This window comes from Triturus cristatus, chromosome 7, assembly GCF_964204655.1.
Source record: "Triturus cristatus chromosome 7, aTriCri1.1, whole genome shotgun sequence".
Classification (NCBI taxonomy): Eukaryota; Metazoa; Chordata; class Amphibia; order Caudata; family Salamandridae; genus Triturus; species Triturus cristatus.
In genome coordinates, this window is record NC_140590.1 from 237,361,484 (window position 1) to 237,376,089 (window position 14,606).

General features: G+C 44.3%; 1 protein-coding gene across 7 annotated transcripts in view; it reads right to left on the reverse strand.

Annotated features, from left to right (window-relative positions):
- Window positions 1–408: 408 nt before the first annotated feature.
- Window positions 409–14,606, reverse strand: part of LOC146809297 (uncharacterized) — a 245,255-nt gene continuing 231,057 nt past the window's right edge. For 3 of the 7 annotated variants that reach the window (XR_014966391.1, XR_014966390.1, XR_014966392.1), the window contains 2 exons: window positions 1,710–2,653; window positions 409–610 (listed from right to left, as the gene is read on the reverse strand). Coding sequence is in view for 4 of the 7 variants with exons in the window: in XM_085616105.1 (XP_085472231.1) it covers window positions 1,863–2,656 (794 nt within the window). In the remaining 3 variants the exon portion in view is untranslated. Of the gene's footprint in view, window positions 611–1,683; window positions 2,657–14,606 lie in introns of those variants that run through there. The other 4 variants (XM_085616107.1, XM_085616108.1, XM_085616105.1 and 1 more) reach the window with 2 other exon arrangements.

Sequence of the window (14,606 nt, forward strand, 5' to 3'; positions counted from 1 at the left end):
TGGGGAAAAATAAATGTGTGTGTTACTACCATGTACAGAGCACATCCCTGTTATCAGCCATGAACGCCTCATCAGAAAGACCTTTAACTACTACCCCCGTCCTGTTCGCAGAAGAGATAAATGTATTTTGAAGGCAATGTCTAGTAGGATTGGCCCGGTCTGACCAACTTGCATGGGTTTAGCCTCAATTTCACATAAAACTTCAGACATTTTCCCCACATGTGCTGCAACAATTGAACTGGCTACTCGTGTTGACATCTACTTGTGGCCATCCCCAATGTAGCCACTCACGATCTGTGTGAACCCTGAGCTGGAGGCAGCCTCTGCTATAAGTACGGGGCTGGTGGTAGGGTTCGATGTGACATACAAAATGAATGTCTGCAATAAATAATGGGTGAGGAAAGAGTACACCAGAAGAAAATATTTTTATCTTTGTCCAACACACAAAGGCTGGTCAAATCAACTAACAATCTGCTCTTCAAGGAGGAACAGCATAACACAGGCATAAAAACTGTAGATGCCTTGAAATCCTCCTCAATGGAAACCAGTTGCAAATGTTCTACTGCACCCAGTTACACCATATGTGTTTTAAGCCACTGGAATTAATATGCTGAAAGAGAAAAAAAATACAGGAAAATGTTATGGATTAAAAAATAACAACAAAATACAATACAGCCATTAAACACCAATTATCAGTCCAAGACCCAACAGGGATCAATTACAATTTTCTATACTTTTCTCCACTTCTGTAGATGTCCAAAACCCTAAATGGCAGTAAATACCATCAGCAAATGGTTACCTGGAATTTGATTCTGGTAAGAATTCTACAAGAGAGGGCTTAATGGAAAACCTGTTGGTGAAAGCAAAACTATCAATTTTCTTTGTGAAACTTGTCTTCAAATGACCAATCGGCCACAGTGTAAAGAAAAAAAATAGTTCATAAACCAGGCTCAGAAGCTAAATCAAATAAATGCAGTCACTGAAGTAACAAAACACACCATGCTGAAAAAGCGGTTTCAAACCAAGGCTCTATGGCAACAAAGTACTTAAACTAGAACTGGAGGGGAAAAAAACTAGATCTTTTTGAGAACATTCCAGAGTCTGGACGCTGTAAAACCACTGAGGGGAAAAAAGGCATTTGGTCGCTACAGGCCATCTGGGAAGGCTTCCAATAATTCAACACTGTACTTACATATGAAGAACAAGATGAATGAAAAGATACTCTTTGCCTGCCATGAAGATCTGGAATTTCTTCTTTACAGTTTGTTAAAAAAAAACAAAAAAGCTGTGGCAACTTTAAAGGTTAACGCATTACAATCATGTTTCCAGTCAGCAAGAAGGCCCAGAATTGTATCTAAATGTAGTGGACAGCAACCACTTAAAGAAATGTGCTATACCAATGGTGATCACATTACATTTCTAATCTTCTGATTAATCTCCTGCCACTTAATAGTCCTGAGATATCTATCACATGAATCAATCAAAGGTTTTTGTAGAGCGCAAAGCTACTCCTAGGAGTGTACCAATTCTAAGTATTGGCGGAATTAAAATCATAATTTCAGGCAGATGAAAATAGCCAGGTTTCTAACTTATTTCTAAAAAGTTGACAGAACCGCAAATAAGAAAACAATTGTGGAAAGGAAAAACCTCTCCGGAGTAAGGTTAGCCAGAAGAGACATTAGGTCAGATGTCGAGATTAAATTTATTACCTTTTAATGCCCATTCATCTGCTTAATAAGTCATCGGTTGATGTAATATATACTTCTATGCACATGCTGAAATTAGTTTTATAGTCTTTATGAAAAAACAGGATTCCAAATGTATCTGTTATCAAATATCACTTTTGAGTGGCTTTAGCTGTGCTAACTAAGTGTCAAATGTTCATATTCAATTGGACAGCATATCCGTCTTCGCTGATGTGCTATCATGTTGAATGATTGGGTAAATCTTTGACCACATATACCACAAGCATATTTTTTCTCACGGTCTGTGTGTCTCAGCTGGTGTCTTGTCAGTTGGGATGGCCGCTTAAAACTCTTCCCACACTGATTGCACACATGAGGCTTAGCATCGGAGTGTACCTGCTGATGTCTGACCAAATTAGACGCTTGGTTGAACGTTTTTCCACATTCAACACAGGTGAATGGTTTCTCTCCAGTGTGTTTTCGGTGATGAATTGACAGGTGTAATCGCCGATTAAAGCCCTTCCCACATTCACCGCATACAAAGACGTTGTTGCCCTTTTTAGTTTCGTTTTGCAAGATTTGCTCAGGCGAGGAAATAGATGACAATTTTTTCTCACATTCATTACATGTATACATTTTTTCCCCTGAGCGGGTTTTCATGCGATCAAGCTCACTTGAGTTTGCACTGTAAACATTTCCACAATGTGAACACAAACACGTCTTTCCTTCTGGCTGCATTTTCTGGTTACTCGAGTATACTGCTTTGTTGTCTACCACAGTAGGTGGTTTATGTCCTTTAACGCTCCTCTTCTTTTTCTGAGGCATATTTTGTTTTGTGAATATTACTGTTTGTTCAGAACACTGGAGAAATATGTCTGTTGCTTGATCCAAAATAGTTTTTTGGTGTTCCATTTTCTCGGTATATTCTCCACGTACCCTCTCCACAGGACTGTTACGCGATTCCAACTCTGCTGGGTAGAAAAGAAGTTAAGCTGTTAATAGGTTTAGTGACTGAAAGTCTCATTAGCTCTGAAGCGCCAAAGTTATCTCAATGTTCTTCACTGTTTTAAAGAGGTCTTTGGTACTTTCAGTAAAATGTTCAAGGAGAGCCTGTGACTTTCACATTAAAAAGCAAGTGTTTGAAAAACGATGGTTGAAATATTTTCTGGTATATCTCTACATTTATCATTATTGAAACAATAAGTGATTGAAAGAAGGGCTTAAGCCAACACTTTGAAATGAACAATAGCCCCACTAGTGGAATTCCTTTGATGAGCTTATGAGTGGCCCACACAACTGCAGGAAGGTCAGATCCACGCATCATTTTCAGGCTTCCACATAAAATACATTTACACAGAATGAATCTAAATGGAACTCATTTGCAACGGCAGCAATTTACACAGAAACTGGCATGGATCCTCTGATCTTGGACTTGCATGAGACAGCTGGTTAAGTAAGACTTTTTAATTACTGAAAGGTGACTAGTTATACACAAATGAGTCCTAGCGCTTCCACATATAGGCAACTCAGAAAAAACTTTGGTACCACACCGGAATGCAATATAAGCAACCCAATTAAAAGTTTTTTTCCATTTCAGCCCTAGTATAAGCAGCCTTGAAATCCTAGGGATATTGAGTTTAAGTAGCAGGTCTGGGCATATGAATTCTATTTAGTAAAATTAAATGAGACACTGAAGGTGATGGATGAATTGGCTTTATCGAACCCTTTGGGTGCTAAAGACATGCTAGACATCCTCAGAACCGGTGCGCAGGTGCTGAGGATTTGTCCAGCACATCCTAGCACCCACGTAAAGGGGAAGCACTGGTGCTTCCTCCGTGGGCCCCCCACCACACGCCCCCAACAGGAATGGCAGCGGGAGCGCTTCTGCTGCTACACCTGACCCCTCTCCCAGCGATCGGATGACGTCAGTGCGTTCACAGCACACCAATGTCATCAACAGGCACTGGGGACGCACTAGAAGCTACTTGCTTCAAGTACATTGAGGGTGGAGGACCTCTTTTAGGTAAGCCCTCGTTCCTGGGAGGGATCAAGAGGACAGACACCGGGAGAAAGGAAACCTTTCCCCCACTGTCACTCTGCAGTGCATTCCTGCTGCAAGATCGCTTGTGGGACCGTGATCGCACAGCAGGAATGCACCCACTAGACACAAGGGCTTTTCTTTTGTTACGGGGGTCGGTCCCTTGGGCAAGGGTCTATCCCCACTATTGGAGAAATATCTTCTGCCCCATTTCCCACCGGGAGGCAGACAAGCCATGTTTTTAGGCCGACCCCATGGGGGGCATAAAACAACTAGACACCAGGAATTCATTTATTTACATGTCGGGGAGCGACACCTTGGGCATGGGTCACTCCCAGTTCCTGGGCAAATATTCTGACTGTTTTCTGCACCCGGAGGCAGACCGGTGATATTTTAAGGACCGGTCCGCCCCCAAGGGGATAGGGGGGGGACAGAAAACCACTAGACTCCATGGATTAATTTACTTACATGTTAGAAGTGGCCCTTAGGCAGAAGTCTTTCCCCATTATTGGGAAAATATTTTGGCAGTTTTCCGCCATATTTTTTGGCCGATGCACACCAAAGGGGGCAGGAAACCACTAGACACTTGGGATTCATTTATTTACATGTCGGGGAGTGGATCCTTGGGCACAGGTTGCTGCCCATATATATTACTACAGGTTTTGACTATTTTACTCCCACTTACCCTTTTTGGGGTAAATCAGCAATTTCTTAGGCCGATCTGCCCCCACAGTGGGGGGGAGGAGGTGGAAAACTACTAGACACCAGAGAATCAGTTTCTTTGTGTGAACTGGATTTTGGCTGGCGGTTTGAGAGTACTGATGTTTGGCTGGCGGTGTGGTTACTGGCATTTGGATGGTGGAGAGTGTGGTCTGGCGTTTGGCAGATGTTGTATTTGAACTACGGATTTAGGTGGCGTTGTGGTTGCACTGGCTTCTGGCTCGCAATGTGTGTAGCTGGCGTTTGGATGATGGTGTGTGAGAACTGGTATTTGGCTGGGGTAAGGGTCACTCACCTTTAGGGTGTCAATTTCCTGCCTCTGCCTTGGGGGCAGATTGGATGCTTGTGATATGCCCCCAAGTGCAGACTTCCTAGGGCTTCATAATGTTAACTGTTTTATATCTACTTTTTATTCTAGTGAAAAGCTTTTGAATTCCTTGGTGGCGACTAATGCTTGCAGTTTCAGCATGGGCAGATCTGCCAATTGTGTAGTTGCATGTGTTTAGTAAGGAAATATTTTTGTAATATTTACCTCAGAGGAGTTTCATTGCCCTGCTCGAGTGTTTATTAATGGTTGTAATAACTAACATATCTAGCTTATGATTTTTTTTTCTTTCTTCAAAATCATGTTTGGATTTGTGCAAGATGAACAAAAGTTACTTACCTGTAAACTGTGGTTCTCCAGTATTGGTGTCTTTCATAGATTCACATGCTTGAATATTCCCCGTCGTCGAAGTGGGAGTCCCACGGTACATAACATAGCAATGTAGTAATAACATAAGCCTAATAGGCATAAAAGAAAGTAAAACCATAGAGTTTTTATGGCTAGACAACTTGTCACATCTATAACATATTACTGTCATTATGTTTTAGTCCAAAAACCAGCCAATCAGGCATCCGCACCCTCTAGAACCCTCTCCCCAGAGGCTCAGGCCCTCAGATTTTCGTAGCACAAGTGTGACATAAAAGCCAAATACAGGATAGGAGCCTCTGACGGGAGGTGGGTGGGTCGCATGTGAATCTATGAAAGACACCAATACTGGAGAACCGCAGTTTACAGGTAAGTAACTTTTGTTCTTCTCCAGTATTAGGGTGTCTTTCATAGATTCACATGCTTGAATAAGAGTAGTGAGCAGTGATATCAGAATAATACAAGATATATAAGAATCAAAGCAAAAGCAATACCCAGTGCAAAATACTATAGGCATATAAAATATATTATATATACATAAATAAATAATAAATGTACCTTGTATACAGGAGGAGGGAAGTATCAGAGGCTCACCTTATTTAAAAAGATTACAAAGGACTGCCTGTCCCACAGCCGTGTCAGTGTTGTCTGTAGCATTCAGACAGTAGTGTCTCGTAAAGGTGTGTCTGCTGGACCATGTTGCAGCTCTGCAGATGTATTGAAGAGGCACCCCAGCAAATAGCGCAGTAGAAGAAGAAACCTTCCTGGTGGAATGCGCTAGAACGTTTGATGTAAGTGGTTTTCCCGCTTGTTGATGGCAAAAGGCCATAGTAGAAGATATCCAGCCTGCTAGAGTTTGTTTGGTGACCGGATGACCCTTTCGCATCCGTCCGTAAGCCACAAAGAGTTGGTCATTCTTACGAATAGTAGCTGTTCTTTGAAGGTAAAATTTGAGACATCTCTTGACATCCAAAGAATGAAGCGTTTTCTCTGCGGGAGTTTGAGGATTTGGAAAAAATGTTTTTAAAACAACCGGCTCATTGAGTTGGAAATCCGATGGCACCTTGGGGATAAAGGCCGGATTGGTGCGGAGCAGGACAGAGTATTTAGTAAATTGAAGAAAAGGTGGTTTAGTAGTAAACGCCTGCAAGTCACTAACCCGGCGGGAGGAAGTAAGAGCCAGGAGTAGTGAAGTCTTCCAAGTAACATATTTGAGACTGACCTTATGGATTGGCTCAAATGGTGGTTTCATGAGCTGTGCCAATACAATGTTTAGATGCCAAGGTGTAGGTGGCCGACGTATCGGAGGAAACATTCGAAAAAGACCCTTGAAAACTTGTTGAATTACTCTTGACGAGTAAAGTGAGTTAGAGCCATCTTGTCGGAATCGTGAGATTGCTGCCAGGAAAACCTTAAGGGTAGAGTATGAAAGGCCTGATTTCGCTAGGTGCAAAAAGAAAGGTAAAAGTTGTTCTGGCTTGGAATGTATAGGATGTACTTGAGCTTCATTGCACCATAGACAGAATCTTTTCCATTTGAGTTTATATGTTTTCACCGTTGAAGGTGCTCTAGCCTTAGCCAAGACTTCTCTGCAATCTAAAGGAATGTCCAAATTTACAAATTCATAGTGCTCAGGTTCCAAGTCGCTAAACGTAGAGATGCAGGATCGGGATGACAAATTTGACCGTGTTCCATGGTCAAAAGATTTGGAAGAGGGCGAAGAATGATCGGGTCACACTGAGACAGGGGCAGGAGTTCCGGGAACCAGATTTGTCGAGGCCACCGGGGGGCTATAAGAATAATGTGAAAGGGTTCTTTCCTCATTTTCCGCAGAACCTTGGGGACTAGAGGTATTGGTGGAAAAGCGTAAGCATATATTTTTGACCAGTTCATCAAAAAGGCATTCCTGCATGACCTTGGTTGGGGAAGCCAACTTGCGTAGAACAGGCATTTGCGGTTCAGATTTGTTGCGAACAGATCCAGATTTGGGGGACCCCATAGTTGAAAAATGTGATCCAGAATGGGTTGGTGTAATTCCCATTCGTGATTAGTCGTGGACGATCTGCTTGGGGAATCCGCAAGATTGTTCGACGCTCCAGGAACATGGACTGCTGTGAGGGCGATGTGATGTTGAATCGCTCAATTCCAAATTTGTTGAGCCAGAAGGGACAACATGACGGACCTTGTGCCTCCCTGTTTGTTGATGTAGTGCATGCACGTTGTGTTGTCTGCACGGATCAACACCGTGCTTTCTTGAATGATGGTTCGGAAAGCTTTCAGAGCCAGAAAAATGGCCAGTAACTCTAAAAGGTTGATGTGTCTTGTCTTTTGTTGAACGGACCACTTGCCTTTCACAGTCAGTCCTTGTAAGTGGGCGCCCCAACCCTCGAGAGATGCATCGGTCGTGAGGGTGAATAGTGGAGTGTCCGCCACAAACGGACGTCCTGAGTAGATATTTTCTTCGTGAGTCCACCATAAAAGAGCTCTTTTTAGTCGATGTGTGACTCTGACCAAGTCGTTGAAAGTTCCTGAGACTTGAGCCCATTGTTTGTCCAATTCCTCCTGGACAGGTCTCATTTTCAGGCGGCAGTGAGGGACTAGAGGAATGCACGAGGACAACATCCCTAGGAAAGATTTCAACTGTTGGACAGAAACAAACTCTTTTAGATGTATAGAAGTCGCTAGATTGCGAAGACGTTGACGTCTTTCGTGCGACACAAAAGCTTTCCCTTGCCTGGTATCTAGAATGGCTCCCAAGAACAGTCTGTTTTGAGCTGGGAGAAACTGAGATTTTCCCATGTTTAATGTGAGGCCCAGAGATTGGAAGAGGGACCTGCATAAAAAAGTTTGTTTGGATGCCAGTTCGAACTACTTTGCCTTCAGTAGGCAGTCGTCTAAGTATGGAAAGATTTGCACTCCTTGTAGACGAAGGTAAGCTGCCACCGGTGCAAGGACCTTTGTAAACTCTTGGGGAGCGGAACGAAGGCCGAAAGGCAGAACCTTGAATTGGAAATCCTTTCCGGCCTTTCTGAATCTGAGAAATTTTCTGTGTCTCGGCAGTATGGGAGAAAAGGGAGTACTTCTTTAAGTGACAACATGCAAAAAGATTGTGTCTTGATGTATTTGTTCAGAGCACGTAGATCCAAAATGGGACGCCATTCTCCCGACTTTTTCTGTATGAGGAAGAACCTTAAATAGAACCCCCTGCCCTTCTATAGTTTTGGCACCACTTCGATCGCGCCCTGTCTTAATAAAATTTTTAGCCGATTCAAGAGTTCTTTTAGGTGAGCAGGAGGGGGACCTTTTGGTGGAGTATTGGGAGGAATCTTTACGAATTCCACTGCATGTCCCCTGCGCACAATATCTAGAACCCATTGATCGGTGGTAATTTGTGACTATTTGGAGTAGAAGTGGGAGATTCGACCTCCAAGATTTGAAAAAGCGGGAGGATTTTGCAGCGGTGTGTGGTGAGAGTCATTGTTTCTTGGAGGAATCCTTTCCTCTATAATAGGATTTTCCTCTGTATTGCCCGTAGGTGAAAGTATACTGTTGCCTATATGACTGTCGATTCTGGGAGGAGTAGCGGTTTTGACTTTGTCTGTACTGATTCGAATTTCCTCGAAAGGAAGAAGAGGAACCACAACCTCTTGAGCCTCGAAAAGGCTGCTTTTTGAATTGCAAAGACCCAAGAGCACGAGCAGTGTCAGTGTCCTTTTTAATTGTTTGAAGGGCATCGTCTATATGCTGGCCAAACAATGATTCACCGTCGTAAGGCATGTCCAGTATTTTTGTCTGAACCTCCTGACGGAAAGACGTGGCCCGTAACCAGCCCTGACGCCTGAGGACTGCTGCACCAGCCAAAAGACGGAAGCCAATAGAGGATACATCAATAGCGCAATCGATAATTTTCGAGGAAATTCTTTCCCCCTCTTGGAGAATTTTTAATGCCTCTGGCCCAGATGCTTCAGGGATAAGGTCTATAGAGATGAAATATCTGACCACATTTGGCGGTTGTAAACGGCCCAGGATCGCTAAAGAATTGACTGCACGTACCATAGTTGCAGCCATATTGGAAAATGTCTTTCCTATACCATCCAGGTGTCGACCTTCTCGATCTGGTGGTGCAGACAAAGGAGATGATGGGTTTCTGGATCTACGCTGAGCTGCCTGAGTAATGATGGAATCAGGCTTTGTTTGCGAAATTAGACAAGCAGGAAAATTATGGAGGGGCTTTGTATTTTTTATCTATCCTAGGAAGGATAGCTGGAATGGAGTTAGGAGTTTGCATCGGCTTCAGGCCTTCTTGCCAGATAAAATCGACGGTGAAGACACCGACGACAGGATCATAGCCGGCGGCGTAGATGCGACAACGGCAGCTCTAGTCGACAGAGGAAGCGTTGATGAGCTCGTCGACGAGATAGGCAGTTTCTGAGGTAAATACTGCGCAGATGGAGACTTTGACGCCTGAGAATCAGATTTCGGGGGCGTAAAGGATTCAGATAGACTCCTGGGGGGCGGGGGGGGGAAATCACACCTTTTGAAGTTGAAGGTTGGGTAGTGGGCTTATCAAAATGATGTTTCTTCACCACTTTAGGTCTTGAGAAACCTTCTGAGAATCACTTGTTCTCTTCAAGGAGGGAGCAGTTTTGATTGAAGACATACTCTCCACATCTGAAAGAGGAGTTTCTGAAGTCTTCAACTTCTGTAGCCACAGAAGGAGACGCCCTTCTCTGTCCTTTAAAGTTTTCTGAGAAAAGGTTCTACAAATTTTACAATCCTTTACCTGATGTTCGGGATATAAGCAATAAATACATTTCTTGTGAGGGTCTTCAGAATGAAGTCTCAGTTTACCACAACTTCCACAAGGTCTGAAGAGGGATTTCTTGGATGTAGACATCATAGAGGTAATCTTCTGAGGAGATATGAGAAGAAAAACTGAGCAAGCTCAGGGAGACTCCCTTCACACGATGCGCGGTAGAAAAGGGCCTGAGCCTCTGGGGAGAGGGTTCTGGAGGGTGCGGACGCCTGATTGGCTGGTTTTTGGACTAAAACATAATGATAGTAATATGTTATAGATGTGACAAGTTGTCTATCCATACAAAACTCTATGGTTTTATTTTCTTTAATGCCTATTAGGCTTATGTTATTACTACATTGCTATGTTATATACCGTGGGACTCCCACTTCGACGACGGGGAATATTCAAGCATGTGAATCTATGAAAGACACCCCAATACTGGAGAACTATCTTGTTTTATCTTGGGTGTAATTTTTGTTTTTCCTTTCTAGTGCAATATCATTGGCACTTGCTGTGTCTGTGCAGAGTGGGTGCAGCTGATCCTCAGCCGGTCTGTGAAAGTGAGAGGTATCTTTTTCGAGCAACAAGAACATTGTGTGGATTGTATTGATAATTTTTTTCAGGATCATTATATGTGAATAGTTACATTTACTCTTAGATACAGCTGACTTTGATGAGTTCTAATTTGACACAGTGTTGGTCTTTTCTGTTTTGTTGTTGCATTTCATTAGTAAGCATTATAGCTGCCACAAGCTAACCGCCCAGCAGGTTGTTGGGTTTCCTTTAAGAATCTGCCTCTGAACATGGCTCTGGGACGGACTCTATTTCTGTGGCAGAGGACCAAGTTGAAGATTTTGGCAGAGAATTATCTGTTTGAGGGGAATCATCTAATTATGAATCGACAACTTGTGCTGATGAGGTGCCTCTTTTAGAGGAGGACAGTGATATGCCAGTAGTGCAGCAAGAACAGGCTGGACTGTAGCCATGGGCTGAAAAGCTTCCCATTAGAAGTGCTGAACACTGTGTTGCCCATAACATGCTGCGGTTTGTTTTGCCTGACTCTAGTGGGGTTTAAGGGACACAGAACTTTTGCCTATCAATTTCTTTCAACAGTTTACTGATGATGTGTTTTGGATGATATTATTGAGCAGACTAATTTGTATGCAGAACAGTTTTTGCTTGACAACAGTGCCACACTTAAGATCCACTCCAAAACTACCCGGGGGACTGTTTTTATATTGGTCTACTAATTACAGGATGGCAACTGCTATATTTCCAGCAACTATGAGTCAAGATCAATATTTGCTTCTGCAGTGGATGCTGCATTTTATGGATAATGCTACAGCATTGCCACAAGATCACCCCGATTGTGAACATCTCTTCAAGATTCTGCCAGTCCTCGATCATTCAGTATATCGTTTCTTAGAAATCTATGTCCCATTGAAAGATAGATCTGTGGATGAGTCTCTAGTCTTGTTCACGGGGTGTTTGGTATTAATACAATACCTTCCCAGCAGGAGAGCATGTAAGCTGTATACACGGTTGTAAGAAAGTAGGATCTGGTTCTTATGGTTACCCCTGCTTTTTTCTTGATGTTACAGTGTTTTTGACTAGTCTGATTGAAGTCCTGCTAATCAGGACCCAAGTCTATCTGCTTTCTCCCTAAAATGTATTCACATGTACTTAGGTACACTCCAGATTGGATACTGGGGTACTGTTACAAGTCCTTAGTATATGGTACACTTGTACCCAGGGCATAGGTACCCCAGAGGCCTTCCATGGGCTGAAGCGTGTATTATGCCACCCATGAGAGGCCATGCAAAATGGAACTACAGGCCTGCCATTGCAGCCTGTGTAAGATGGTGCATGCACCACTAACTTTAGATATAGGTTTACTATATCTAAAGGTCACTACACTTAAAACCTATAAGTCACCCCTATAGCGGGTCTTGACAATCCTGAAGGCAGGAAGCTGGGTTTTATGCGAGAGGGTGCCCCTGCATGAGCAGAGCCCCCCTGCAGCCTTCGGAGACCATTCTCCCAGGTTGTCTGACACAAACAGACATATAGGTAGAGGTGCATTATATCCTTGCGGTAAATGCTATCTCGAAAACGGCTGAAACAAAACATGTTGTGTTTGGTATCAAACACCTTGGAATCATACCTCCACATCGGTAACCGGTGTGGGAGGTATGATTCCACCCTTCTGAAGCAAGCTTTGTGGGTCCCTGGTCTTCCCGGTACCAGCCTTCTCGACCCAGACAACACAAAATGGTTGCTGCCGACCAGAGACAAATGTCTGTCCTCCTGCTGCTGAGCCAAGCTCGAGCAGAGAAAGGCAGCACAATAGGCATCTTGTCACAGGGAGGTGTGACCACCTCCCAAACAGGATTTAGTGTATTAGAGCTGGGTGGGTGCACTTACAAAGCGCATGAAAGTCTGCACGACGGGCACATTTGGTGTCAGTCCCTGAGCATAGTCCAGGTCAAACCAGTTCTGAGAGCCGTTGGCTCCTGCTCTGGCGCGAAACTCGACAAAGAACGTGGGTGTAACCACCCTCCAGTCCTGACCCTCCCCTGGGAGGGTCCCCTGAATCTGTCCAAAAGGTACAAAAGGGTGTACCTGGCTGCAGGACCCTAGATTCGACGTGGACAAGATTCTGAACAAGAAACCACTTTCCTTTGACCGTCTGAATACTCGGGACTTCGCCTGGGCCCGACTTTGTATCCCTGTCCGTCCAAAGCATCGTCTGTGCCCGTGCACCATACAGGCTCAATGCAGGACCTGTGGTGCATCAAGGACAACTGAAGTATCTCCCTTGGGGTGAAGGAGTCACTCCCCAGCGTTTGCAGGCACCATAACGCAACTGACTAGTCTGCTGACCCTGAGCTCCTGAGGACTCCATGGCTCCAGCAACACAGGAGGTGGGTTCCTATGTTCCTTGAGGTCGAGCTGTCCTCATCAAGTATGAGGCCAGTATCCCTTGTGGGGACCGCATAACCGGAACCCCTGTGCACCGCGTACATTTGCAAGTGCATATGCTTGTTGGTGTTCCCCAACTTTGCATTGGGCTGTTGATAGCCCCAACCTCTGTGCACATTTCGTACAAAGGACTTCAGCCTCCTCGCACTCTGTGCCATGCAAGCTGTTGTTTTGTGGAACTGCTAGAGGTCCCCTCGCGACTCCTGTGCCTACGGCCTGTGGGTCCATTTGAGGGACAATCCTGATTTTCTTGAGCTTCCCTGGTTGCTAGAGGCTTCCTTGACTCCCCTTGCTGTGGTGAGTCCCCTGGTCCTTGCTGGGCCAAACCGTAACTTTCTTTGACCTTCTTTGTGGGTTGCCGTTGCCAAGGCTTGTTGGTGCTCCTGCCGGACACCGACCCCATAGCACTTGACATCCTTCATAGGACAGCTCATATCCGGCTCCTGGTCATCCTCGACGTCTCCTGGTCCCTGCAGCTGTAGAGTCAAGGTCTCCTTCTTCGCACCTGAAGCACCCAACATCGGTGGGCATTCGTCTACCGAGCACCTGGTCACTCTGAGTGACCCAGACTCTGTCCCGTCTGTTTCCAGGTTCCTTCATCAAGAATCCACCTGCGGATTCCACCGGACACTTTTCTTCTTTCCAGCAGTGGCATTTCTTTGGTGAACGACAGCGGTTTCCGACGCCAGTTCAGCCCTATGCTCCCGGCTTCCCTTCGATAGGTAACTCTGGCACTATCCACGGGTGGAGTGGCTCTCCAACCTTCTATGTTCCAAAGGGTTTCCTCGTAATCCACTGAAAAGGGTCCTTAAACTTTGAAACTGCAACCGCGACTCTCCCATTGAATTGTACATAGCACGCGGTCGTGTTCTCACACTGCATCTCAGTGGGGTCCCTACTTATCTCACCTTGGGTGGTTCCTTGGGGTCCCAGCGATTCTACATCCTCTAGACACGGTCTTGACTCGAGTCGAGGTTCTTATACCACTATTTTAGTATATGGTTTGGTCTCCCCCGGGAGCCCACTGTATATTAGTGCTACTTACAATTGTTTCTGTGATACAGTATTGTGTGCTTTGTGTTTATCCGCGTGTAGCAGATACTGTGAGGTATTTAAGGTGTTTTAATAATATATATATTCTTATAACTACTGTGTGGTTCTCCTTTCATTTAACCAATACAATAAGATTACATTGTGGTAAAACAAGCTGCTTAACATTTCTTCAAGACTAAGCCTGAACCACTATGATAGCTTTCTAAGGTCTTTGACCTCTTAAATCACCATAAGGGATGTTTGGACTGGTGCAAGGTGCCCACTTTAATTAGTAGACCTCATATACCAGACCAACTTCTCACAGCCGTGGGAAAGCGTCACTCGATTAGAGTATAATTTCAGGGTGTACACTGGCAGGGATTCTTCAACTGAACCCCTTGGTTGTCATTCCAAATTTGGAGTCAGAGAGAAAATTGTGTGAAAGCTTGCCAGAGCACTTTTTCACAAAGCTCACCATTTATACGTGGGTAATTTCTATACAGGTGTGCAATTATTTAAAAAATAGCCTAAAGTGCTTAGTTACACCTGTTGTATGCAGTCATAGTTGGTATTTCATATTCTACCAATAGGTTGTTTCTATCTATTTGGAAAAAAAGTGCTCCTTTTAGTTGGATGTTTTAACCCTATTGGTGCTTTGTG